General features: G+C 50.2%; 2 protein-coding genes across 14 annotated transcripts in view; one reads left to right on the top strand and one right to left on the bottom strand.

The window, feature by feature from the left end:
- The window catches only part of LOC110302660 (core histone macro-H2A.2), a 46,318-nt gene extending 43,475 nt beyond the window's left edge, over positions 1-2,843 (top strand). For 3 of the 4 annotated variants that reach the window (XM_029482542.1, XM_021173455.2, XM_021173453.2), the window contains exons 8-9: positions 214-388; positions 2,030-2,318. In XM_029482542.1, coding sequence (XP_029338402.1) covers positions 214-388; positions 2,030-2,195 — 341 coding nt within the window. In that variant the 3' untranslated portion in view covers positions 2,196-2,318. Of the gene's footprint in view, positions 1-213; positions 389-2,029 lie in introns of all 4 variants that reach the window. The other variant, XM_021173452.2, reaches the window with a different exon arrangement.
- Positions 2,236-25,665, bottom strand: Aifm2 (apoptosis inducing factor mitochondria associated 2). 10 transcript variants are annotated; one of them, XM_021173446.1, is made up of 11 exons: positions 25,582-25,642; positions 15,692-15,798; positions 15,053-15,251; positions 14,635-14,750; positions 13,579-13,698; positions 13,107-13,199; positions 8,917-9,025; positions 7,000-7,152; positions 5,779-5,982; positions 4,730-4,905; positions 2,236-2,464 (listed from the first exon to the last, which is right to left on the bottom strand). In XM_021173446.1, the coding sequence occupies exons 2-10, from the start codon at positions 15,725-15,727 to the stop codon at positions 4,754-4,756; spliced, it is 1,182 nt and encodes a 393-aa protein (XP_021029105.1). In that variant the 5' UTR covers positions 15,728-15,798; positions 25,582-25,642; the 3' UTR covers positions 2,236-2,464; positions 4,730-4,753. The 10 variants fall into 10 exon arrangements, with proteins under 10 accessions (XP_021029105.1, XP_021029110.1, XP_021029104.1 ...); XM_021173445.2 differs by lacking the exon at positions 2,236-2,464 and adding an exon at positions 2,835-3,203; XM_021173444.2 differs by lacking the exon at positions 2,236-2,464 and adding an exon at positions 2,835-3,091.
- Positions 25,666-27,111: the final 1,446 nt, after the last annotated feature.

Genomic DNA, 27,111 nt, shown 5'->3' with positions numbered 1-27,111 from the left:
TCCACTCTGACCTGAGGCCTGTTGACAGGTCACCAAAAATCACAAGCTGTCCCTTGCTCTGCTTCCTGCCAAACCTGCCTCACAGTAGCAGGGATGTGTCACCTCCTAGTCCTCCAGGGTCACCCGGGAGGCCTGGCCTAATCACCCTGCTTAAGGTGGGACTCAGGAAATAACCTACTCTGGAAATAACTGCATCTCTCTCCTGTGTCCCAGCTGCTGTCAGCCAATCCAGTGGACTCGCAGCCAAATTTGTCATCCACTGTCACATCCCCCAGTGGGGCTCCGACAAATGTGAAGAACAGCTGGAAGAGACCATCAAAAACTGCCTGTCTGCAGCAGAGGACAAGAAGCTTAAATCCGTCGCCTTCCCACCGTTCCCCAGTGGCAGGTAGGACCCAGTTTCTGAGTTGAGGTCTCCAGCCTTTCTGTTGGGAACCAGCTACTCGCCAACATGTCCACATTCCATTGGCCCATTCTAGGAGATGCAGCCAAGGTCCTCCAGCATGGCCAGAATGTTAGGTAGGCAATAGAGTGAGAAAGCTAATTTCCCACTTTCCAAACACAGACAGGCCCCCAGTCTGGGACAGCAGGACTTCATGTCTGGGGCCAGCTTTCCTGCCAGGTTGATACCAATGTCCAGACAGAAAGGTAGACACTGTGGGTGAGGCCGAGTGGCACTTGGGTTTTGTGTATACTTGTGAGTGATGTCACATGTGCACGTGTGTCTGTGTATGTGTGTGTCATTCCTGAGGCTTTCTTAACTGAACTGGGAGCAGTAGAGGCTCTTACTGAAGCTCGGTGGGAAGAGGCTGGACTCAGAGACACGGGAAAGCAAGCTGAGGACAAAGTAGTGAATACTATGGGATGTACTCTCCATGATCAGGACTTGGGTGGCATGTCCCACACAGAGACCCTCAAGAGAGTTCAGAAAGCAGGTATATCCTGGACTCAGAACTACCCCAGGTCTCTTGATAGCTGACCCTAAGTGGCTATGATGGCTGTGACCCTAGAGACCGGTGAACAGCACCGTTAATGACGCCCTCTCTGGTTGTCTGGGTTCTCAGCAAACTTCTACCAACCCACCCTGCCAAGAGTAGCTGCTGAAGCCACCATAGCATGTTCAGGTGAGTGAAGACTCTTAGTGGTTCTCAACCTTCCCAATGCTGCCACCCCTTAATATAGTTCCTCATAGTGGGGTGAGCTCCGCCCCCCCTCAATAAAATGAGTTTCATCACTACTTTGTAACTGTTAACGTTGCTACTGACAAGAATTGTAAATATCAGAGATACAGGATGTCTGACATGTGACCCCTGTGAAAGGTCAGTAGTCCCCCCCCCCAAGAGGGGCACAACCCACAGGTTGAGAACCACTGTGCTAGGCACCCATGAACCAACTGAGCCGCAGCCTCCAGCAATTCTGAAGGCCCCTTGTTGGGTAACCCAGTTAGCATGTAAACTCATTTCTGAAGGAGCTAAAAAATAAAAACAAAAAACCATGTTTGTCTTTTTGAAGACATGGTCTTATAGATGTGGAACTGACAGGATTTACAAAGTCAAGTTCTTTGAATCAGTTGACACGGGATCCAACTTGGGACATCCTTTACATACTGAGAGCTGCCTGTGACCTTGGCTGAAGTCACCATATCTAGGGTAGCTCGGGGACATCTCCACCTACTCCTGTCCTTCCCTTGACTAGAGCCAGAGAAGGTGATTTGTGGACTGGCCTCATGCACGGGGAATCCCACACTGTACAAGCAAGGGTCCAGGGCTGGAGTAAGAAGAAAGTGAGAGCAGGGTGTGATGCCGCGTGTGGTTAATCACGCGCTCTGGAAGGCAGAGGCAGGCGGATCTCTGAGTTCAGGTCCAGCCTGGTCTACACGGTGACTTCCAGGCTAGCCACGGCTCTATAGCGAGACCCTGTCAGAACAAAGACTAAAAGGAGCCGATCTCCCTCTCCCCAGACTAGGAGAGAATTATACGGTGGTGACAGGGACCAAAATGACACGGGCTCTTCTTTTCCTTGGACATAGAAACTGCTTCCCCAAACAGACGGCCGCCCAGGTGACCCTCAAGGCCATCTCGGCTCACTTCGACGACTCGAGCTCGTCCTCGCTGAAGAATGTGTACTTCCTGCTCTTCGACAGCGAGAGCATCGGCATCTACGTGCAGGAGATGGCCAAACTGGACACCAAGTAGCTCTCTCCAGCGGCAGAGAAGGAGGAGGATCGGCGTGACGTCACAAGAGCGGGGGTTTTATTTTTTACAAGGATTGCAGAAGGGTGACGGGGCATGGGAGCGGAGGGTGGCTGAGAGGGTGAACGGAGGCAGCGGGAACGGGTCCTGCCTGCCTGGGGAAGGGGTCCGGTGCGTTTTATATTCTCTTTACAAAGGGCCTCTCTTCCACAGTTAACCAGGTCTCCACCAGGGCTTTCTTTCCATGTGTTTTTCTTCCTGTTGTTTTAGAACTTTTTCAAAAACAAACAAGACAAACAAACATAAAAATAGGCCTTCTTTAGATTTATAGCAGTGACTTTTACACACACACACACACACACACACACAAAATCCGTTCACAGTTTCTGTGTCTTTGGGTTCCTCCTTTTTCCAAGAGAAAAGGATGTGACTGCCTAACCTAGGTATACTGGCTGTCTCCCTCAGTGGAGAAGATGAGAAGAACATCTTGGGGTGCTTTTCTGTTATAGGGTCCCCTCCCTGACGCCTAAAATATTTGTAACTACACCTAAAAGGGTTTTGCTTCGGGATTTTTGTTTGTTCGGTTTTTTTGTTTTTTTAAAGAAAAAGAAAAATGAGAAGAAAAAAATGAAAGCTCCAGCGTCTTTCTTATAACACAGCCCTTTATTGCGACGTTTTCCTCCTCCTGGACAGCCGCGTTCCCCACAGACAGAGTCATCCAGACGGTTGTAAAGAAGTAACACAAGGCCTGTCACTGAAGAGTCCCGCCATGCTCTGTAAAGCTCTCACATGGCCGGCTTCCTGCAGGTAGTTGATCCTTCCCTCAGAGAGGGTGGGCTTCCTGGCTGGTGTCCACAGCAGCAGAGCCGGGGACAAAGCTGCTGGTGGTTGGTCAGTCTCTGGGAGAGAGAGTCAAGTCTCAACTCCAGTCTGGAACAGACCTTGGTCATAGCCCAAATGGGGATGGGCTGGAAGCACCAGAGATGCTGGTATCTCAAGGACTCTTGCCACCTATAACCAAAGGCCAAGGCCAAAGCAAGCTGGAAGAGGCAGGGTAGGGTGAATCATGCCGAAATCTACTGGAATGGACTCCCAGTCTCTTCTGCTATAGACATTGAACTTAGGCCATGCACAAGTGGCTACTCCCTACTTGGATAGAGAAGTCCTTCATATACTTCATACACCTTAGCAATCTATAGCGGACATAGTGACCCATGGGGGCCCAAGTGACAGGAGCTGGCCAGGAAATGAGCAGCACAGCTCCCCACCCCCTAACAGCAGCCTGTTAGTAACCTAGAAACCACTAAGTACCATCCAGAGATGCCCATCTGGTCTTTGGCGATCAAGCAGCCAGTACCCTCCCCAAGTCACAGGTCTCCATCCCTGGATTCCTGCACCCAGCCAGGCTCAGCCTCTCTAGACATAAACTTCACCCTGTTAGGGTAGTGTTTGAGTGACTGTCCTCAGAAGCAAGCAACCACCAGCCCGGAGGGGGTGTGTTCAGCTGCTCCCCCTTTTAAAAGGGTTGTCCCAGCTGGCCTTGCTGACTGATTTTATCTGATTGTGGAGTGGTGTCGAGGACCAGGAGACTCTCATCTGTGTATCCAGTGGCGCCCTACCACCTGTTATATACCACTCTGCTTTAATGACACTCACTGGTTCCATGGAGTAAAGTCTAACAGAACCCTGCCTCAGTTTGTCAGTGAGACCTTAGGAGAGGCGGCAGATGTGGCTTACATCTCCCCTGAGATTTCAGCAACGGATGGGTGAGCTAGAGGGGAATTTTGTCTGACTCTTCGTACATGCACCTATGACACACAGGCAAGCCGAATATGGAGATAAAGGCTCGTGAAGGTTAAAGATGGTCCCAAGGTACCAGAAAAGACTGAGACAGGAGCATTACCTGAACTCAGGAGTTCTAGGCCAATCTGAATAATGTAGGTAGACATGGTGGGGGGCAGAGAGAGATTCTGTACTCGTGCTGTGTGAGTGTTGTTAGGAGGGAAGGAGAGAGAGAGAGAAAGAGAGGGGGGATGCTAATCATAGGGAGAGTGAAAAAAAGGCCTCAGTTAATAACGTACTTGCTGTAAGATAGACAAGCTTCCCCACCCCAGCACCCTCCTTGGTCTCGTGCTGTGGGCTCTCTTTACTATACTACAGATGAGGAGCCAACTAGAGGAGCCCAGCTCTGCCCAACAAGAGCTCTGAACAGTTCTCCCAAAGCCTGATGCTTTCACGTGCACACATAGACAGAAGCCTGCAGTAGGGGAAGCTCCCTCTGCCTCCCCAACACCCTTTAGCTAGCACAGCTGCAGGCAGACCTTCCAAACCCGGAACGAATCTTCTAGGCTAATTGTTCTTTTTTAATGCCTTCCCCACTCCCCCCTTTACTCTCTGTCTCTCATTTCTGGCTTTACTCAAATTGTATTCCCAGCCAGCACATGACTGACACCACGATCCAGACAAAGAGCTCCGCCCTTGGCACCTGTCAGAAGGGTGTCCTTTGTCAAGCAGTCTGTCACCCCTCCGAGCGGTACCTCAACTCCCACGCAGCCTCCCTGTCACGGTGGAGACTGCCGCATGGTTTTCCAGCTTGTGGAGATGAGAAGGTCCCTGCTCTTGGCCAGCCGCACCATGAGGCGGCCTACGTAGAAGCCACTGATCTGACCCACGCCATCATTTCTGCCCATGGACAGGAGGAATGTCAGCGCACCTGGGAGGCAGACACACAGAGCAAGATGATGCTTGAGGGATGCAGGCCTGATGTTTGAGACTCCAGCAGGCAGCCATGCATAATACCTTTTAGGAAAGCAAGTCGTGTGTGTGTGTGTGTGTGTGTGTGTGTGTGTGTGTGTGTGTGTGTGCTTGTGTGGTGCAGATCAGGAGACAACCTGGGCTATCATTCTTCAGGTGACATTCACATTTTTTTTAAAAAGCTGGATTTTTTTGTTTCCTGACCACAAGGCCCAGTTTTTTGTCTTTTTCTTAACACGTGTTCTAGGCATCAAACTAGGCCCCTGCTTTTTAAGTACTTCACTGACTGAGCCATCTCCCCCAGCCTCTTTTGTTAGCAATACTGTCAGTGAAACCCGGGGCTTCAGTGTGCCAAGCAAGAATTCTACCACGGAGCTACAGCCAAAAGCATGTTTGGTTTTAAAGAGGCTTTGTGCGGAGACCTGCAGTCTGGTGGTAATTCATCTTATAGCACTGGGCCACTTCATTCTGAACCTCCCTTTGGGGCAGTCGGGACCTTAATATGGCCTCATCTCTCTTTTTTTTTATTTTTTAAAATATTTATTATATTTATGTGAGTACACTATAGCTGTTCTTAGAAGAAGGCATCAGATCCCATTATAGATGGCTATGAGCCACCATGTTGTTCCTGGGAATTGAACTCAGGACTTTTGGAAGAGCAGTCAGTGCTCTTAACTGCTGAGATATCCCTCTAGCCCAGGCCTCATCTCTTAAAGTTGGGTAGTTAAGCTAGTGGACTGATGCGTGTTTAAGCATCTACTAGGAGAGTAAGGCCCCAAAGCCTTCTGCATGTTTAATCCCAAACCAACAAACATAAACAGGCTTTCCTCACCTGGCTTGTAAGCTTTGAGTGGCCTCTGCTTCATGGAGTTGACAATGTTGGCCACGGCAACGTTGGCATGCAGGCCAGCGTGGTAGGCCATCTTGGGCTCCTTGGTATCGGCACAGTCACCAATGGCATAAATATTGCTGTAACCTTCCACCTGGAGGAACTCGTTCACTTTCAGAGCACCATTGCTGGCCAGCCTACTCTCTGCTGGGCAAGATGACACCACGGAATTGCATGAGTATAGGGTGTGGGTTCAGTCACTTTGGAGGTATGTGCTAAGAAATGACACCCCCACCGGCCGTCATCGAGCCTGAAGTCCCCACCCAAGACCCTGCCTGCTGAAGCAAGCCTAACCCACAAGAACAGAGGCAGATCACTGGAAAGCCAGGGAGCTCTCTACAAGTCCCCTGGCTTCCCAAGTCTCTAACTGTCTTTGGAACATCCATGGGAATTTCGGAATACACACAGGCCTTTCCTAAACAACAAACAGCTTCCCTTAAAGGGGTTGAAAAGAACTTATCTTTGGAAATACATTAGGATAATGAGACATTAAACCCTGGGATTTCTGCCCACTACCCCTGTGGACTGGCTTCCTTCTGGATTGAAAACTAACTTCCTGTTGGATCTGGCAGAGACTGGTCAGGGAAGGATGCTCGGCAGTGGATAAATGACAGGTACCTGGAGATGCAGAGTAACCATGGAGCTTGGCCCCTGAGTCTTACTCTCCTATGTAGATGCTTAAACATGCATCGGCCCACTGTCTAACTACCGAACTTTGAGAGATGAGGCCATACTAAGGTCCCGACTCCCCCAAAGGGAGGTTCAGAATGAAGTGGCCCGATGCTTGGATCTGGATTTGGAGAGAGCAGCATACCTGTGGACGGAGAAAAGCCTGACCTGGGACTTCCTGGGCTTCCTCAATGAAAGCATCAAGAAAAGAGGCCATTTTCACCTCTCTGAAGCCTGTTCCTATCTCTCACCACTAGGGGGAAGCACTCACCTCGGGTGTGTGTGTGGGGATTCTGGCCTCCAAGGGGGGTGTCGGGGGGAGAAGGGGGGAGGAACAGCTGGGCTTGACTCACCTGAATTTAAAGTTCAAGGTCTAATAAACTTCTGGGATAAAAGGAGGAGACACGGGGTGCTGGTTCAGGTGGCAAGGACTATGGTGTGTCTGCAAATGCCAGGGCAGCTTAGGGAGCAACAACCTCTGGGCCACTCACTTACCAAATGCACTGCGGTAGGCAGAGCTGTTGATCTTGACCCCATTGCACACAATCACCATGTTGGTGGCCACCTCCGTGCCCTTGTCTGTCTCCACCTTGATGTACTCCCGATACTCATTGCGAGGAAGTTCCTCCAGGTTGCTCACCCGCTCACCTGTGGGAGGGTTCCGTGACAGGAAGCTGACAGAGGCCAGAACACCCCGTGGTGGACCAAGGGAAAAGCGAGTCGTCCCTCATGACTCTCCCTCCGTCCACTCTCCTGAGCAGCAGGATCTGGACGTCTGTCCCCAAGGGGTCCATCTGGAGGGAAGTTCCAGGAAGCTGCGAGGGGGAAGCCAAGCCAAGCTTCTCGAGTTCTAGGAAACACGACTCAGTGGAAGGTCCCTTCCTTCTCGGAATGGCAGCTCGCACATCCTAAGCAGAAGGCCTCTCAGTACAGCATACACCAGAAAGCAGAGAAAGGGCTCAGTTGGCAGGAGGCTTGTACCCTGTGTCTATACCCAATGCCACATCAACTAAGCATAGAGTGTATGCCAGTACTCTGGAAACGGAGACAGGAGGATTAGACGCTCAAAGTTCTCCTTGGCTACAAAGTTTAAGGCCACAAGGCCAGCCTGGACTACATGATACACTCTTTCTCAAAATAAAATATTCGTATATACGGAAGGGCTGGGAAGAGGGCTCAGTGGTTAAGAACACTGGTACTCTTCCAGGGGATCCAGGTTTGACTCCCACCATCCAAACAGAAGATAAAAACCATCTGTAACTCCAGTTCAAGGGGATCTGATTCCTTCCTCTGGCCTCCCTAGGCACTGGACATACTCTAGGTACACAGACAAAACATCCACACAGGGGCTGGAGAGATGGCTCAGCGGTTAAGAGTACTGTTGTTCTTTCAGAGGTCCTGAGTTTAAATCCCAGCAACCACATGGTGGCTCACAACCATCCATAATGAGATCTGACGCCCTCTTCTGGTGTGTCTGAAGACAGCTAATCTTAAAAATAAAATAAAATAAAATAAAATTCTCTTAAAAAAACATACACACATAAAATAAAATTTAAAGAACAAATAGATGGATGGATGGATGCTAGGTGAAACTCAGAGGTAGATAGATGGATGGATGGATGGATGCTATGTGAGACTCAGAGATGGATGGATGGATGGATGGATGGCAAACAGCAGAGAAAACGAGGAAACCTGTCTGGAAGTAAAGTGCTTCCTATCCTCCATGACCAGTTAACAACGGAGGCTGTGAGAGCTGAGAGTGGTTTCCACGGCAACCACCTCACAGCCTTCTGAGGTGCCATCCCACTCCAAATGCTGGGAAGTTCTGTCCCTTCCTGCGCTGGGCAAAAAGCCACACCCAAAAAACAGGGTGGTGGTGGCACACACCTTTAGTCCCAGCACTCAGGAGGCAGAGGCAGGAGGATCTCTGAGTTCGAGACCAGCCTGGTCTACAGAGTGAGTTCCAGGACAGACAGGGCTACACAGAGAAACCCTGTCTCAAAAAAGTGAAAGGAAGAGGGAAAGAAAGAAAAAAAAAAGGAAGGAAGGAAGGAAGGAAGGAAGGAAGGAAGAAAGAAGAGACAGACACATGCAATGCCTCAGATTACAAGTCTGTTCCCTCTTCCACTGAGACATCAAAAATGAAAACAAGGGTGATCTTTGGAAGAACTTTAACTCATTCAGTAAATAGCATCCACCTGTCCTGTTGCTAAGCAACAGCGGGGAACTGCTGCACCCTGTGACTCCAGCTGGACACAGCTCAAGCCAGCTCTGATGCCTGAGTCGTCCTGCTGCTCCCCAGATACAGTGGGAAGGAGGGAGCCCAGCCATGGCTGGGGCTCTGGGCACTACATCAGCACTTGGGGAAGGGGGCTGGGGTTGGCTGGGCAGGACGGGTGAACTCTCACGTACTCAGCAGCAGCTGCACACCCTTCCGGAGGAGGATCTCCTTCACTTCCTGCCGCACACAGGGCAGGAGTTCCTTGTCGGCCAGGGGTACTCTGGAGTGGATAAGAGTGACCTGGGACAAACAAACAAACAAACAAACAAACAAACCCACAGGGCTTGAGCGGGAAGACTCCGAGTCCCCTCTCTGACTTCCCATGTAATACTGAGGAGACAGAGGATCAGCTATGATCTCTGCAGGGTTCAGGGCCCCAGCCCACATCTCAGTACTCAGAACTCAGTCCCCCTAAACCAGAGACCCACGTGTCTCTGTACAATGCCTCACCTAAGGCAAACGGACAATTCCTTCAGGATACAAAACTGTATAATCACTATATAAGCTGCTGGCATTCCAATGTGAATACCAGGCTATAGCAACACTAACACAAGTTCTACTTATTTGTTTGTTTGTTTGTTTGTTTGTTTGTTTGTCTATCTATCTATCTATCTATCTATCTATCTATCTATCTATCTAGGTTTTTCAAGACAGGGTTTCTCTGTGTAGCCCTAACTGTCCTGAAACTCTGTAGACCAGGCTATCCTCAAACTCGGAGATCTGCCTGCCTCTGTCTCCCAAGTGCTGGGATTAAAAGCATGTGCCACCACCACCCAACAAAGTAAAACTTTTAAATTATTTTACTTTGTATTTTGAGACAGGATCTCTCTGTGTTAGTGGTGTTCACCCTATGGGTCACAACCCTTAGGGGTCAACTCAGACCATCAGAAATATTATATATTTACATGACGATTCATAATAATAGCAAAATTACAATTAGGAAGCAGCAATGAAAATAATTTTATGGTTGGGGGTGGGGGGTCACCACAACACGAGGAACTGTATTAAAGGGTCACAGCGTTCGGAAGGTTGAGAACCACTGCTCTATGTAGCCCTAGCTGTCCTGGAACTAGCTAGGTAGACCTGATTGGCCTCAAACTCACAGAGATGCTCCTGCCTGTGCCTCCCGAGTGCTGGAAAAAAAGGTTTGTGCCACTATGCTTGGATCCAAATAAAAATATGATAAAGATGGGGCTGAGAGATGGCTCAGAGGTTAAGAGCACTGACTGCTCTTCCGGAGGTCCTGAGTTCAATTCCCAGCAACCACATGGTGGCTCACAACCATCTGTAATGGGATCCAAAGCCCTCTTCTGGTATGTCTGAAGATAGCTACAGTGTACTCACATACTATATATATATTTATACATACATGGTAACTCAGCAAATGCCAATCCCACAATGATGGGTGGCTTCTGTAGGACTCTTCCATGCCTACCAATACAACATAGATCTTATACGGAATTAGTTGAAATGTACTACTTCAATCTTTACCCCTGAGGCGGTTGCTGACGCAGAGCTCTTAAGCCCTTCTAGTGCTGGGAATGCCATGGGTTCTGATAATCGGCTGTAATTCCCAACCCAGAGCTTCTGAGATCTTCGTGATTCTCTGAATGATAAAACTGCTGAATGCCTTGGAATTTCCTGAGTGATGGGCTCATCCTTCGTTCTGATGAGACAGCAGCCTCAGACTCAAACCATGATAGGAGCTTCCAATCCCTTCCCCAGTCGCCAGGAGGCAGATGACAGCTAGAGTTGGGAGTTCCACGGTTCATCATGGCTCCCCAGCGAAGCCTTCAAAGATTCCCTACAGGGCCTAGAGAGCCTCAACATGCATGACCATGGCCACATGGCACACCCCAATGTCAGGGAGAAAGAGGGCCCTGTGCTTGGACCCTCTTTATCTGGCTGTTCATTGATGTCCTTAAAAGGCTTCCCCCCCCCCCCGCCCCCCCCCCACCAGACAGGGTTTCTCTGTGTAGCCTTGGCTGTCCTGGAACTCATTTTGTAGACCAGACTTGCCTCGAACTCAGAAATCTGCCTGCCTCTGCCTCCCAAGTGCTGGGATTAAAGGTGTGCGCCACCACGGCCCAGCAGTCTTAAAAGGCATTCTTGATTTTTAGTTATGTGTATAAGTGTCTGTTTGTGGATAGTGCACGTGAGTGCAGTGCCTGTTGAGTCCAGAAGAGGGCATCAGATCCCCGGGATCTGCTGGAGTTACTGGCAGTGTGAGCCTCAGATGTGGGTGCTGGGTCCTCTGCAAGAGCAGGATGAGTTCTCAACCACAGAGTCATCTCTCCAGCCCCATCTGTGTCCTTTAAAATATCCTTTGTGGTAGGTAACTCGGCAATGGTTAAGTGCGGTAGTTTGAATGAAAATGGCCCCATAGACTCATAGGGACTGTGGCATTGTTAGAGGAAGTGTGTCACTGGGTTTGGGTCTTGAAGTTTCAGAAGCACAAGGCAGATCAAGTGTGTCTCACTGTCTCATCCTGCAGATCCAAAGGTAGAACTCACAGCTCCTTCTCCAGCTCTGTGCGGGCCTGCATGCTGCCATGCTTCCCCCCACGATGATAACGGACTAAACCTCTGAACCTGTAAGCCAGCCTCAGCTAAAGGTTTTCCTTTCTAAGAGTTGTCCTGGTCATGTCTGGAGAGGCTCACAGGATGGCTCAGCGGTTAAGAGCATTTGCTGTTCTCATAGAGAACCTGGGTTCGATTCCCCGCAACCCACATGGCAGCTCACAGCTATCTGTGACACCAGTTCTAGGGGATCCTAGGTCCACTTCTGGCTTCCACAGGGCCTGCATTCACATGGTGCACAGACATACAGGTAGGCAAAACACCCATACCCATCAAATAAAAATAAATAAATCTCTTAAAAGTGAAAGCTGTGATGGTCATACGTCTCTTCACAGCAATAGCATCCTAAGACAGAAACAGTAAGCAAGCTGCCTCCCTGGGGTCTATAAGCCGCTCTGGCCACTATGAAGCCTGCTGGGAGGAACTTTCCATTCACGGCTGGGTCAGGTGGCAGTGCTGGTAAGCCTGGGACAACCTACTCCATCACCATCTGAGGTGCGAACAGCCTTGTGGGGCTATGTGCTGACTCCAGGCAGTTGGAGCTGAACTGCATTGTGGGACACCCCACACACACACACACTGAGGGTTGGAAGAGACCCACTCTTCTCACCACAGAAGCACTGAGAACAAGCAGCAGTCGGCGGGTTTCCCCCGACACAGCACTCATGAATCAAAAGGAACACTTTAACTACATCCATCAGTCACCATAATTTCCAACCATTTGTCAGAGAGCGACCATATAATTAAATTACCCCGGATTGATTTTCCTTTTCGAAGCCAACCGTCTCTCCTGAGGGAGGAGAACGCTGTTTGTGGGCTCTCTGTGGCTCGAAGAGGCTGGCTCACATGATCTAAGGCTGACCCACATGAGCCAAGGCTGGCTCACATGAGGTTCCAGGAGGCCCTGGCCTGCAGAACCCATCACTACAACTCACATTTAAACCGTATCATTCAAGAAGCTTAGACCCTTCTCTCTCTAAGGTACCAGCTTGGTTCCTATCTCTCTAGCATTAAGAGTCAGGGCAAGCTGTTGCCACCCTTCCATGGGTAGAAGAAAGTGAGAATCAGTCCTTCCCTGCTGTGGGCAGCTCTCCCAATGCCCTGAGCATGGACCCCGACATGGCTGTCCAGGGCGAGGGCTGCCAATCAAACACACCAAGAAGCCTCACAACAAAAAGAGGTCATCAAAGGACACCCAGGCGTCATCCTAAAGGAGATGTGGGAGGCCGGGCTTATGAAACATCTCTCTGGCCCTCCTCTCCCCACCTTCAGGGCTCTCCTCAACCAAGAGCCTATGCAGGAGGCTCTCCCTCACTGTGTGGGGAAATTGCTCATGGAACTGCTTTTTGTACAAGATGGAAAATGTACTCTGCTTACGTAAATGGAGCTCCAGTCTCCCAGGGCCTGAGCAATGTCCTGGTGTTGCTGGGGTGGTGAGGTGGCTGGTTGGGTAAAGGGGCTTGCCCTAAAGCATGACTACGTGAGTTCGATCCCCCAGGGTACACAAGGCAGAAGAAAAAAACCAATTCCCATGGGTTAATCTCCTACTGCCACACTTACACAATGGTTCTTGTATGTGGTTGCACACACACACACACACACACACACTCACACATGCACACTCACACACCACTAAACAATCAAACAAACATATATAATACATAAGTTTTTTTTTTTCCAAAAAAAGCAAGCAAGCAAAGCAGGTGCCTGCTGAGAGTTCATAGCCAAGGGGCTAGCCTCACCTCCTTCTCAGGGTACTCGGTTTTAATCTCTGCTGCCATCTCTACTCCTGCAGAGCCGCCTCCCACCACCACGATGAACTGTGAGCGCTGGATCTGCAGAAGAAGGGACCGTGAAACATACCCACAGGCCTTCGTGGCCGAAGAAGAGCTGGGCTCTCTCCATACGTGGGCTCCAGACGGAGCTCCTCCCCACCTTGAGGGATCACTGGGGAAACTGGTGGCATGGAGCCACACAGAGCAGGTGGGATGGGAGGCATCCCTACCCAAAGCAGCGGCAGGTAAGACAAGCCAGTGACATACCAGCAGAACACACACAGGAACTCTGGGAGAATCTCACTGTAGCACCTGTGCTTCCCCCAAGGCTGTTGATCCAGCATTGATGTCCTCCCACAGTCTCCTGACCAGAGCCCCAGTGGTGGCCCCTGGCACTCTGGCCTGCCCACCCTGTCCCATATCCCCCAGTGTGACACACCTGCTTCACCATGTCCTCATAGGCCTGGATGGCTGCCTGCTGGCAGGACACCTCGTTAAACTTGCCAGGGAAGGGCCCGGTGCTGCCTGTGGCCAGGATAAGATGTGAGAAGGGCAAGGCCTGCAGTGGATAAGAAACAGGAGAGTAAGCCAGAGAGGAGTGACTAGGCTGCCACCTCCAACCTCAGGACACCGAAAGGCGGCCCTGTGAGAGGACAAGAAAATACCACATTGATGGAGGCCCATGTAAGTACCAAGAAACACCTAAAGAAACATGGCGTGGATAGTCAGCCAGCATGGGGATACAGAGAGCCCCCACCTCCACAGCAGGGAGCCCAACAGAAAGCTGCCTGGGGCAGGGTGGGGGGAGGGGAGGCCAATAAGCAGGACTCACACCTCCAGTTTAGAATCTTCTGGACTTTTTTTTTTTTTAAAGATTTACTTATTGATTCTATGTATATGACTACATTGTAGCTGTCTTCAGACACACCAGAAGAGGGCATCGGATCCCATTACAGATGGCTGTGAACCATCATGTGGTTGCTGGGAATTGAACTCGGGGCCTCTGGAAGAGCAGTCAGTGCTCTTAACCGCTGAGCCATCCCTCCAGCCCTGGACTTTTTGGTTTTGAGACAGGGTCTTGTATAGCCCAGGCTATGTAGCTGAGGATGTGACCTTAACTGTCTAACCTCCTGCCTCCTGTTCCCATGTAATATGGAACTACATGGCATGCACCGTGCTCCATACTGAGGACCAAAGCCAGAGCTTCATGCACGGTAGGCAAGAACTCTACTAACGGAGCCACATCCCCAATTCCTTCCCCTGCCTCATATAGTTTAGCACCTTCCTTCTATCATGACAAGGCACGTCTGTAAATCTCAGGACAGTGCTTGGCACGTAGGAATGACTCAGGCCACCCCAGCCACCATCTTGTGTCTACCGTGACCAACATGAGGAAGAATGTACTTGGAGCAGCGAGCGGGGCTTGGAGCCTACGGATGGCTCCTCTTGGACCCTGAGTGGACCCCCTCCCACCAGAGCGACCCCACACACTCACCTCGCCACCCTGTAGCAACACCATCCGGTTCTTCAAGTCTATGCCAATCACTTTGCCCTGGCGGAAGTTGTCCTTGAAGGTCACCGAGTACGAAATGAATGTCTTTTTGGCGAACCCTGGGAATGGGTACAGAGAAGCTTTCCCCAGCCATGTACCCACAAGGATGCTCTTGGCCACAGCCAGGCCAGTGGGTATACCCAGGTACCCACTCTGTCCTGAAGTGCCCGTCTGCTCCTCAGAAGAACCTAAGCTCTTACTCTAAGGCCTCATTATGGGAGATGCTTAAGACCAGCGGCTCGAGCCTCTCCGGAATGAATCCGATGCCTGGAGCAACTTGCCCTAATATAGAGAAAACGACCCCAGCCCTGTCATCATAGCCCATAACAGACAAGACCATGCTCGCAAAGGAGCAACTCACCGCTCTCCACGGAGGCCCGGAGGGCTGCCACATTGTGGTGGAAGGAGTCCTTCATATCCACCAGCATGAAGGGGACATTCAGCGCCTGCAGCTGGCTGGCAGCCGCTATCCCTCCGAAGCCCCCGCCCACGATCACCACGTGCACGGCTCCTGTATCCACCGAGACCTGGGACCCCATCTTGAACTTGGCACTTGGGGGCTGGGAGAAGATACTATATCAGATTCAGGGGAGCAGGAGGGAAGGGGTGTCCATGGGAAGAGACAGGTGTCAGCAGGAGTTTCCCTCCGTCACTGTCCACGTTATTTGTGGAGACGAGGACTCTCAGTTGAACTCAGAGCTAACCAATTTGGCTAGGCTAGCTGGGACAGGATCCCCTGTCTCTCTACCCTTTTAGGGATGGAATTACAAGTGGGCTGCCATGCTCACTTGTCATTTTATTGGGTGCCAAGGATCCAAGTTCATCTATCACACTTGCGTGACAATTGCTTTAACCCCTGGGCCGCTTCTCTCCCCAGCCCCACGAAATTCACAAAATTCCAACTCTATGGACACTGAATTAAATTAAATTAAATTAAATTAAATTAAATTAAATTAAATTAAATTAAATTAAATAAGAATAGGGAACAGCCTGCACTCACCCCAGCAAAAACACCCGCTCCCTTCTCTGGAGGCATCCGGATCCTCCCCAGAGCCTTTCTATGCACCCAAAGTCATGACTATCAAGCCGTGCTTCAATGTGTCTTTCCTAAATGTACAGCAAAGATTTCCTAAGAGGAAGCAATGGCTACTCGACATACATGTACAGTTGTGGATCATGGGGTCAGACAGACAGTCTTGGCCTCCAGCCTTACAGAAGCAGAGCTCAGATGAGCAAGATGGCATAGCAAGTGTATAAGACTGATAACCTGAGGGTTCGATCCCCAGAACGCAGTGGAAGGAGGACACCAGCTCCCAAAAGTTGTCCTCTGACAATGCAACCCCATCCCTAACAATATCATACACATACAATATTAATTATTTAATAAATATTCTCTCTTTTTAAAAAAAGATTTATTTTATGTATGTGAGTACACTGTTGCTGTCTTCACACACACCATAAGAAGGCATCAGATCCCATTACAGATGGTCGTGAGCCACCATGGGGTTGCAGGGATTTGAGCTCAGGACCTCTAGAAGAGCAGTCAGTGCTCTTAACCACTGAGCCATCTCTCCAGCCCATAAACATTCTCTTAGAAAGCAGAGTTCAGAACATCAAAGGACCACATACCAAAAACCATGCACAAAGTTGTGCAAGTACATGAACAAGAAATAGTAGCCTTGCCTGTTGGGAACCAAAGAAGCTGCATTAGCAGAAAATAAATCCTTTAACTTGTTCCATGTTACAAACACTGGAATGACCTTGTGCTAGGAGCCTGGGTCACCAGTTGTGAGCCCCAGATTAAAGGGAGCCATTGAGAGCCTATGACAAGCATCCTGAAACATAGGGTGTTACTATGGCTTACTGTGTTCCTCAAAGCACACACTGGAAATGTAATCTCTGATATGACAGTGTAGAGTTGGCCCTCGTGGGAGGTGTTTAGGTCATGAAAGTCCCACCTATGAATAGATTTTTGCTGACTATAAAAGGTGCTGAGGGGCCGGTGAGGTGGCTTAGCTGGTAAAGGTGCCTGCTGCCAAGCCTGCCAAACATGAGTTCAATGCCCAGCTTCCCACGATGAAAATCAACTTCAGAAAGTTGTCCTCCACACATGCACCCCGACAAGCACACATATGCGTACATGCAAACACACAGGTACACCTTCACACATGTGCGCACACACAAAATAAATAACATAAAAGTGCAATTTTTAAAATCGGGTCCCAAGGCTTCAAATTGGGAACTTGTTCTTTTTTTTTCTTTCTTTCTTTTGCCTTCCCCAGGAGAAGATGCAGCAGGAAGGCTCTTGGCAGAGGCTGACACATTAACTTTGGACGTCCCAGCCTTTAGAACCATGATGTGGTGACACATATTTTTGATCCCAGCACTCAGGAGGCAGAGGCAAGCATAGCTCTGTGAGTTCAGAAACAGCCTGGTCTACAAAATGAGATCCAGGAAAGCCAGGACTGTTAAACGGAGAAACCCTGTCTTGAAAACAAACAAACAAACAAACAAACAAACACAAACTGGAACCATGAGCCCATAAGTGTTCTGCTCGTTATACACGAGTGACATTTTGTGACAACGCCACAAAGAGACTAAGATTGTGTGGCATGAGCCGAGGACAATAAGGTATAGGGAAGGAGCCTGCAGTGGGGTAGGTCACTCCAAAGCAGCAATCTCCCACACCCAGGGACATCTAGGGGATATGATCCAAGCCATGGAAGTGGGGTGAAAGACCTGCTGGGAAAAATCTCAATGACTATCTGAAATGAGGAAGGAGGGTTAGAAAAACACTAGCTATCAGGTAGATGGTGCTGACAGGGGAGAGCAAGGTTTTTTGAGAGACAAGAGAGCAAGCATCTAAGGAGTGCCTATGTTGGGTGGGGCCCAAGCTTCAGGCTCACCCCTGGACTGAGGAGGGCTACCCAGTTCCAGCCAACTGAGAACAAACCTTAGTTAAACCCTAGCGTGCTAAAATTCCAAAACCTTTGGTCCAGAGCCAGACGTTGAGGCATCAAAGGCAGAGGAAAGCGGCAGCCTAGGGCACTAAACACGGAACTGCTGAGCCCAGAGGTAAACGCACGCTCAAGTGGCTCGGGCTCCCACCCAGTATCTCCATGATGTTGTCAGAGCCACGGCAGTATTCTGGAGTCTGCCCCAAGAGGGACTGGGATTTGTCTCCAGCACAAATAAACCCTAGAGATGACATACCAAGTGCCCTTGAGACAGCCTAAGGGCTTGCCAGTATAGAAGGAGCCACCCACCCATGTGAGGGCCACATCCCTGCAGCTGAGGTCTAGATAGCAGGAAAAGGGTTGCTGGGTGGTACTGTCTCAGACCAGAGGACATCAGACTTCCTCCAACCTGGGCCAAGTCACAGGAAGGGACTCTAGGGAGATACCAAGGACAGAAATGCTATAGAGAGGCCCAGCTATTCTGTGGGCTCCAGGCAGAGCACCAATAATGCCATTTGGGGGACATAACAAAGGAGTAACTTGGGCTGGTGAGATGGCTCAGCTCAGCGGTTAAGAGCGCCGACTGCTCTTCCGAAGGTCCTGAGTTCAAATCCCAGCAACCACATGGTGGCTCACAACCGTCTGTAATGAGATCTGACACCGTCTTCTGGAGTGTCTGAAGACAGCTACAGTGTACTTACATATAATAAATAAATAAATATTAAAAAAAAAGAAAGGAGTAACTTGCTGGGCAGTGGTGGCACACACCTTTAATCCCAGCACTTGGGAGGCAGAGGCAGGCAGATTTCTGAGTTCGAGGCCAGCCTGGTCTACAAAGTGAATTCCAGGAGAGCCAGGGCTATACAGAGAAACCCTGTCTCAAAAAAACCAAAAAAGAAAGAAAAAAGAAAAGAAAGGAAGGAAGGAGTAACTAGGCACAGTGGTCCATGCCTACAATCCCCGTAGCTGGGAGGTAGAGGCAGGGAGGTCAGAAGTTCAAAGTCACCCCCACTCAGTCTGAGCTACATAAAGGCTTTTAAAAATCCCAGCACTTGGAAGGCAAAGGCAGGCAGACCTCCGAGTTCAAGTTCAGACCAGCCTGGTTTCCAGATCCAGCCAGGGGCTACTCAGAGAAACCCTGTCTCAACCAAAACCAAACCCAAAACCAAACCAAACCAAACCAAACCAAACCAGCCAGAAGTCTTGAGAGGCAGCTCAGTGGGCAAAGTGCCCACTATGCAAGCAGGATAAGCTGAGTTCTAGCCACCGCATCCACACAAAAGCATCCACAGCATCCACACAAAAGCCAGGTGCTGTAGTGCACACATGGCAGGAGGAGAAGACTCCCAGAGCTCACTGGCCAGCCAGCCTAGTGGAACGGGTGAGCCCCAGGTCCCAGTGAGACGCCCTGTCTCAGACACAGTGTGGATACCTCCTAAAAAATGACACCCAACAACCTTTGGCCTCCAAGTGTACGCATGTACACAGAGAGAGAGAGACAGAGAGAGAGAGAGAGACACAGAGAGAGAGAGAGAGAGAGAGAGAGAGAGAAATGGACTCCTAGCCGAGCCTTGAAGGACAAGCTCAAGTCGCTGAATGGCTTTCTCAGGAGGCACTGGGGCACGGCAGGGCCACCCACTGTCTGACTGTCTGCGTGGCTAAAGGGAACCCCACTCTTCTCTGAGCTTTGCTGTACTCTTTTTATTTATTTTTTTAACCTTTTTTTTTTTAGATTTATTTGCTATATTTATATGAGTACACTGTTGCTGGGATTTGAACTCGGGACCTCTGGAAGAGCAGTCAGTGCTCTTAACCGCTGAGCCACCTCTCCAGCCCTGCTTTACTTTATGTGTATGAATGCTTGCCTGCAAGTGTATCTGGGCACCACAGCATGCTTGCATAGCCAGAAGGCGATGTGGGGTCCCGTGGAACTGGAGTTATACAGATGGTTGTGAGCTGTGGGCTCCGGGAATGGAACCCAAGTTCAGCCAAGAGCAGCCATTACCCTTAACCACTGAGCCACCAAGCTCCCTCAGTTTACCTGTTTCAATCGGAAGCACTAAGGGTCCAGTCAGCACTGATACACATGAGATAGCCTTATACACACAGGATTGACTCTAAGACACAGAAACCCCTGGGACTGTTCCCAAAGCTTCCTGCTCAGGCAGGAGAGCTCCTGATCAGAGCTCCTCACACTGTTTACACTTGGTGCTGGGGGTGGGAGAGCCCTGCATCGGGAGTCTGAAGGGAACTTAAGGTTATTTCTCATTGGTTAAGTAGCTTCTAAGACACCAAGGTTTCAGCATCCACCCATCTGACAGATTAGGAGACTGAGTCCCTGACAGGATTGGGACCAGATCAAATCCCCCAGAAGGCAAATGTTCCCTCTCCTCTTCTAACTCCTCAGAGAGCGGCTGCCCACTGTGAGCTAACTCCTAGTATGAGCAGGCTGAACATGCCAACTGAATAGAAGAAGGCGAATATTCAGGAGGACACAGGTACTCAGTCAGAAGCAGGAATGGACACCAGTGGGTTAGCAGGGCCTGGAAGCATGGAAGGTCAGAAGGCGGACCACAGTGGGGTACCCTGTGCCTGCCTCCTTCTGTGTGGGCCCAGTCCTGCCCTAGGCCAGCAGTTAGTTGTAAGGTCAGAAGTGGGTAGGAAGAGTTCAAGACACATGTGGCAAAAACGTGGGTAGGGCAGGTGACAGGCCAGCACCAACATCACTCAGAGTCCATCACACCAGATGGGCCAGCAAACCTGCCCCGTGTCTCCTGAGAACTCCTTCTCTGGGAGGGGCATGTGCCAGCATCTACTGAGCTGGTCCAAGGAAGGGATTAAGCAAGCCCCAGAAGCCTCCACTCCTTCCTCAGCACCTAGCTACTCCCCCCAAAACGCAACCCTTTGCGATGCTCACCTGAGCCAGCCCCCACCAGAGCCAAACCGCTCTTCTCGGTCTTGAGGACCTCAGAGTCAAATACCAAGAAAAGTTAGGCTGCGCCACTCCCTGCTGCCCTCTCTCCTCCACTGACCTCTGCCACCCTCACTTGGGGGATAAAAGGCCAGCAACTCCCCGGAACATTTCAGCTCCTTGCCCAACACTTGGACACAATGATTGCCCTTGGCTTTTCTCTGTCCATTCTTGGCTGCCCCTCTCCGGAACAAGGGTTGGGATGGGCAGGGGCAGGCTCCTCTTTGTTGGGCCATGACCTACTTGGCCAGCCACCTAAAACCACAGTCTGGGGCTGCAGAACCTCCACCTCCAGCTGCAGACCCCAAGTGCACGCCTGGAATGAGTGACTGCATCCGTGTGTCTTCTCACACGGCAGCCAGGATGGGCCAACTGCAACCACTGGGAAACTCCAGTAACCCACAGAAACCTCCATCGGTGGGAGACTCCAAAGGAAACTCCCACAAAGCCGGGCAGTGGTGGCGCACACCTTTAATCCCGACACTTGGGAGGCAGAGGCAGGCAGATTTCTGAGTTTGAGGCCAGCCTGGTCTACAGAGTGAGTTCCAGGACAGCCAGGGCTACACAGAGAGACCCTATCTCGGACGGTGGGGGGGGGGGGGGGGGGGGGGGGGGGAGAGAGAGAGAGAGAGAGAGAGAGAGAGAGAGAGAGAGAGAGAGAGAAACTCCCACATACTCATATAACCTATTCTCTGTCCTGAGACTTGCTCTGTAGACCAGGCTGGCCTCGAATTCACAGGAATCTGCCTCTGCCTCTGGAGCGCTGGGATTAAAGGCAAGCACCACCAAGCCTGGCACCGACCTGTTCGCTTTCAAAGGGTGAATACCATTTTTCCATGAAAGGCTTGCCTATGGGAAAGTCAGGCAACAGAATCAGTACTTGTAGAGCCGTTCACCCTGTGCAAGCAGTAAGGCACAGCCCCTAGGTGCATAGGTGTCACACACACACACACACACACACACACACACACACACACACACACACACACACACGATTGCGGCAATGCCTGGCGTTCCCTGCCTTTGCCCTGGGGCTTTGCAATTCCTAGGCGTGAACTGCTGAAGAACGCTCAGCCTTTTTCAGACCTGGCCCATTATGATGTGAAGAGTGGGCTAAGAAGGAGCTTCTCTTGTTTGGTTTGCTAGACAAGTACATGTTATTTTTGCAAAGATAACTGGCCTTCAGAAGTGAGATAGGCCTGTGGAGACGGCTCAGCTGGTAAAGTGTCTGCTCTACAAGTGTGAGGACCTGAGTTCCTATCCCAGGAACCCACCACTTAGAGGGGCTGAGAGATGGCTCAGAGGTTAAGAGCACTGACTGCTCTTCCGGAGGTCCTGAGTTCAATTCCCAGCAACCACATGGTGGCTCACAACCATCTGTAATGAGATTTGATGCCCTCTTCTGGTGTGTCTGAAAACAGCTACAGTGTACTTACATATAACAAATAAATAAATCTTTAAACAATAACAACAACAACAAAAGTTGGGCACTGTAACTCCAGCACTGGGTAAGCAGAGATGAGCTGAGCCCTGAAGGTGATTGATTGCTCAGCTGACCTAGGCAAACCAATGAGTCTCTGGATCAGAGAGACCCTGTCTCATTAAAAGGGAGGGAGAGCGTAGAGGAGCAGGTCTTTAATCCTAGCACTGTGGTTCAAAGCTAGCCTGGTCTGAACTAGCTAGGGCCATAAAGTGAGACCTGGTCTTAGAAAATAAAATAAAATAGACAAATATTTTAGGGAAGAGTACCCAGTGTTAACTTTAGGCCTATTTATACGCACATACACACACACACATACACACACATACATACACACATACATATACACACACACACATACACATACATACACACACACACACATACATACACATATACACACACACACACACGTTAGATAGGGAAGCTACCAGTGATGGTACATCATACCTGTGATCCCAGAACATAAGTTCAAGGCTAACCTTAACTAAAAGAGTGATTTTCAGACTAAAACTCAATCTCAAAACAGACAACAGTGAGAGGGTTCTATAACTATATGATTTCTTTCTTCCTTAATAGTTTGTTTATTTCTTATGTGGATGTTTTGTCTGTGTAGCAAGTACATGCAGGGCCTACAGTCCAGATCCCCTAGGACTGGAGTTATAGGAAGTTGTGAGCTGTCATGGGCGCTGGGAATCAAGCCAGGGTCCTCTGGAAGAACGACCAGTCCTCTTATCCACTAGGCCATCTTTCTAGCCCCATGATTTCTTTAACCAAATAAAATTCACGTACACAGGTTACCATTTAAAGTGTAATTTGGCAGCTTTTACTATACTTTCCAGATTGCACAACCACCACAGCTATCAATCCAGATAACTTTCATCAGGATGTGATGGGACATGCCCATAAACCCAGCACTCGGGGGGAGGGACACTGAGGTAGAGGCTAGAGAGTTCAGGGCCAGCCTGGAATGTGTGGAGAGCCTGTCTTGGAGAAATCCTTTGGTAAACTCTTCATGCCCTTGTCCTACAGATTTGCCTATCCTACGTGTTTTATGCAAGCGGAGTTATCCAGCACACAACCTCTCGTATGGTTCCTTTCCCTGACTTGTATGGCATCAGTGTTCCTTCTTCACATGGCTAAATAACACCATCATATGACCAAACCAAATTCCCGTGCGTTGCCCAACACTTTAGCTTTCGCTTCACGGTTGTTGTGAACAGTGTCTCTGGGGACGGACATCTGTGCGCAAGGTTTTAAACTTGGACATACTTTCAAGTTTAGTCTAAGGCTATGGGCAGAGCTGTTGAGTTGTGGATGACCCTAGCTTTAACTTCCAGCTAGGAAGTACGGAGAACCTCAATTATAACTACTGGGTTCAGAAATAAGAGCTTAAAACAGTGGTCCTCACCCTTCCAAATGCTGAGACCATGTAACACAGTTCCTCATGCTGTGGTGACCCTCAACCATAATATTATTTTCATTGCTACTTCATAACTGTAATTTTGCTACTGTTATGAATCAAAATGTATATACGTGTTTTCTGACGGCCTCAGGTGACTTTTGTGTCATTCAGACCCCCAAAGGCATGGAGACCCATAGGTCGAGAACTACTGGTTTAAAAGGACTTTTCAGTGCTAAGTGATTTGTTGGTGGAGTGTTTACCTAGAATCTACAAAGTCCTGGGTTAAATTCCTAGTATCGAGTAAAACAGGTGTGGTAGAGCACACTTGTAATCCCAGTATTAGAGAGGTAGAGGCAGGAGAATCAGAAGTTCAAGGCCATTCTTGGATCCATGGTAAGTTTGAGGCTGTCAAGGGCTACATGAAGCCCCATCCCGTCTCCCTGCCCATCCCAGGCAAAAAAAAAACAACTTTATTTCTAAGTAATTTACCAATTGCCCCATCTCCCAAAACATACAAACACATACACAATGTGATGGTTCACACTTGAACTTGCCTATCAACCGTCCTCTCTGCCAGACATGCAGCCTGAACCCGGTGTAAAGAGACCTTCAGGAATCTAGTGGAACACATTTCTGCCATAGCTGTTCAGAGGTCAAGCTTCAGACAACACATAACAGGAACCCTGTGCACCCAGGCCAAAGTGAAGCCACCCTGCTGTCTCCGCCACAAAAAATACACCACCAATACACCACCCAGTCTTTTGAGTCATCCTGGCTTCTCGGGAAGGAAAATTTCAACATTGACACACAGGGTAACCACATCTCCACAGTGGCCTTGAGGCAGAAGAGGCTCCTGGAGTGTGACTCAATAGGCTATGACATCCGTCCCCTCTTCCACTGGGGAAGGGAGGCGATGGCTCCCCTCTTTGGACACCAAGGACCAGGCTGAGAGTGAGCACTCTAGGGACAGCTGCTGAGGAATGCACCCCTAAATATACCGTTGAAAAACACCCCATGCTAAAAGGGACTGGCTGATAGAATGAAGAGAAGGAGGAAAAGAAGCGCTCACTTTGGCATAGACACTCCTGCACTCAGCCACACATACACACACACACACACACACACACACACACACCGAGTGACCTGCCCATCCCTGGCCATTGCCAACCTGCATCTCCCTCCAGACAAGGCCCACTGGCTGTACAGTACTTGATAGGCCCAGCTCTAGTGAACAGGAGGTGACTTAGGTCAGTGTTGACATGCAGTCCCTTGAGAGTGTGGCTGAGCACTTGGGGTGTGTTGGCAGGGGACACAGGCTCATGTTAGAAGCTGATGCTAGCCTTGGTTCATAGGTGCTGAGTGGGGAGATCTGGAAGTTTCTTTCCAAACTACACCTGTCCTCCCTCGGGGGCCTCAGCTCTTAAGACAGCTGAGCATTCCCCCCACACCCCTAAATCCCAGGGTCAAAGTAATCTTAGTGGGTGATGGGGATGTGTTGAGTGTGTGGTCTTGGAAAGAACAGAGTGCCTGGGAAGAGGGGGAGGAGGGAGGACGAGAGAGTAAGAGAGAGGGAGAGTGGGAAAGGGAAAGAGAGAGGGGGAGGGGAGGAGAGAAAGAGAGAGAGGGAGAGAGAGAGAGAAGAGGAGGGGATTCAGTCATAGCTGGTCTCGCTTTTTCTGACAGAACCCCTATTTCGCAGGGGGGGGGGGCGGGGTGAAGGGGGCCTCAAATGCACCCGAATCGATGAGCCCCTAGGCAACCCTACTCACTTTCTCTGAGATTCCTAAGGGTCTCCCGCTGCCCTCAGACACCTCAGTCCTTCTATCTAAGACCCTCCCAAGATCAAGGCCACGCTTGCCCCGCTACCCCTGCGCGTCCTGCTCCCCCCTCCCAAGACCCCAAGTTCTTCCCAGACAGACTTAGCGGACATTGAGGAGCAATGAATCCCGAGGAACCTGGTCCTCCGGACCGGCGTTAAGTATCCTAGGCAACGGCCCCCTCCTAATTCCGCGGCCCCTGTCATGCCCCTAGTGTACCCCACGCCGCGCGAGGGAACAAGGATCCCCGGTGACCTCACCTGTAGCGGACCTTGGTCCTCGCGTCTTCCGGCGCCGAGTCCCCGGGCCGGGGCGTGCCCATCACTGTCTCCGGGTCGCAGCCCCGCCCCGAGCCCCGCCCCTCCCGCTGCCCTGGAACTGACCTTGACCGCCTACCAGCCGCTCCCTACTTGGACGCTCCCGGAGCTGATGCAGCCTAGCTAGCCTCTCAGCCTGCCAAGATCCTGCGCCTTAGTTTTGCCAGGGGTTTCTGGGAGACAACCGAGGGCCTCCCCAACACACACACACACACACACACACACTAGCTTTGCCATCTGCACACATGTGCATATGGGCTGAGCGCCTGCTGATCGCCCAGTCCTGGGTCCTGCACTGGAGCTTTAAAATGGAGAGCGGAACGGGTTTATCTTTTGGTTATATGATAGCCTGGAGAAAGAAGGGGTTAAACACAAGACTCAGGAGCTGTTTGCCTATCCTGAGTGCCCTGGATTTCTTACCCACAGAAGCAGAGCACGGTGGTGCATGCCTGTAATCCTAGCATTTAGGAAGTAGAGGCAAGTGGGTTAGAAATTGGCTACTGAGTCCACTTTGGACTTCCTGAGATCCTGTCAAAAAATGAAGCCATCAAACCACCACTGCTGACAGACTGCGGTGGTGCAGCCTTTAATCCCAGCACTAGGGAGGCAGAGGCAGGAGGATGTCTGTTGAGTTTGAGGCCAACTCGGAGCAAGTTCCAGGACATCCAGGGCTACACAGAGAAACCAGGTCTCAAAAACCCTACAAAACAAAACAACAACAACAACAAGACAAACAAAACACCACCACATCTCCTGTCACCTACTGCTGTAAGGAAGCTTGGAGATCAAAAAGTATTCAGGCCTCTCTCCCATACTGAAGTCAGCCCTGAGCAAGGGAGAGAAGCAAGCATGTGTGCCAAGTCACAGAAGGATGCCAGAGATAGGAAAGCCAGAGCATTCGAAGCTACATAGGGGAACGATAGGGCATCTGTCTCCAAGCAGATATTGTCCCCTACCCTAGGGGCAGTAGGCAAGTGTCCGTGAGGTCACGTACATACCTGAGCAGGGTGTACTAACTCATGCTTGTACCCACAGCCACTGGGGAGGCTGAGACAAGGAGGTTTACAAGTTCAAGGAAATCCTGGGCTACAGTGAGAGACCCTGTCTCAAACATACATAGGCAGTAGGTAGCATTTCTTTATTTGGTTGGTTGTTGTGTTTTGCTTTGAACACTTATTTTGATGAGAATTTCACACATGAACATTTCCATCATTTCCATCCCTCTAGCTTCTCCAATGTCCTTCCCCCACTTCCTGTCTTCTATAATTGCTACTGTTGCATACACGGAAACAGACAGAGACAGAAGCTACCTGAAGGGCTCTAACAGGCCCAGGCACGACATACATGGTACCAGCAGCTTTTGCCCTTTCCCCTTCCCTCTCCTGGCTAAACCCTTAGATCATTACTAAAGCTAGCCCCCCAAGGTCTCCTGGCTAAACCCTTAGATCATTACTAAAGCTAGCCCCCCAAGGT

Source organism: Mus caroli, chromosome 10 (assembly GCF_900094665.2).
Source record: "Mus caroli chromosome 10, CAROLI_EIJ_v1.1, whole genome shotgun sequence".
In the NCBI taxonomy this organism is placed as follows: Eukaryota; Metazoa; Chordata; class Mammalia; order Rodentia; family Muridae; genus Mus; species Mus caroli.
This window is presented reverse-complemented; position numbering and strand designations above follow the sequence as displayed.

Coding starts and splice junctions, on each gene's coding strand:
- Aifm2 (XM_021173446.1), bottom strand. CDS start 15,727: ATGCCTCCAGAGAAGGGAGCGGGTGTTTTTGCTGGG. Junction 15,252..15,691: donor GAGCGGGTGTTTTTGCTGGG/GTGAGTGCAGGC, acceptor ATCTTCTCCCAG/CCCCCAAGTGCCAAGTTCAA. Junction 5,983..6,999: donor TGCCTACCGCAGTGCATTTG/GTAAGTGAGTGG, acceptor CATCTTGCCCAG/CAGAGAGTAGGCTGGCCAGC.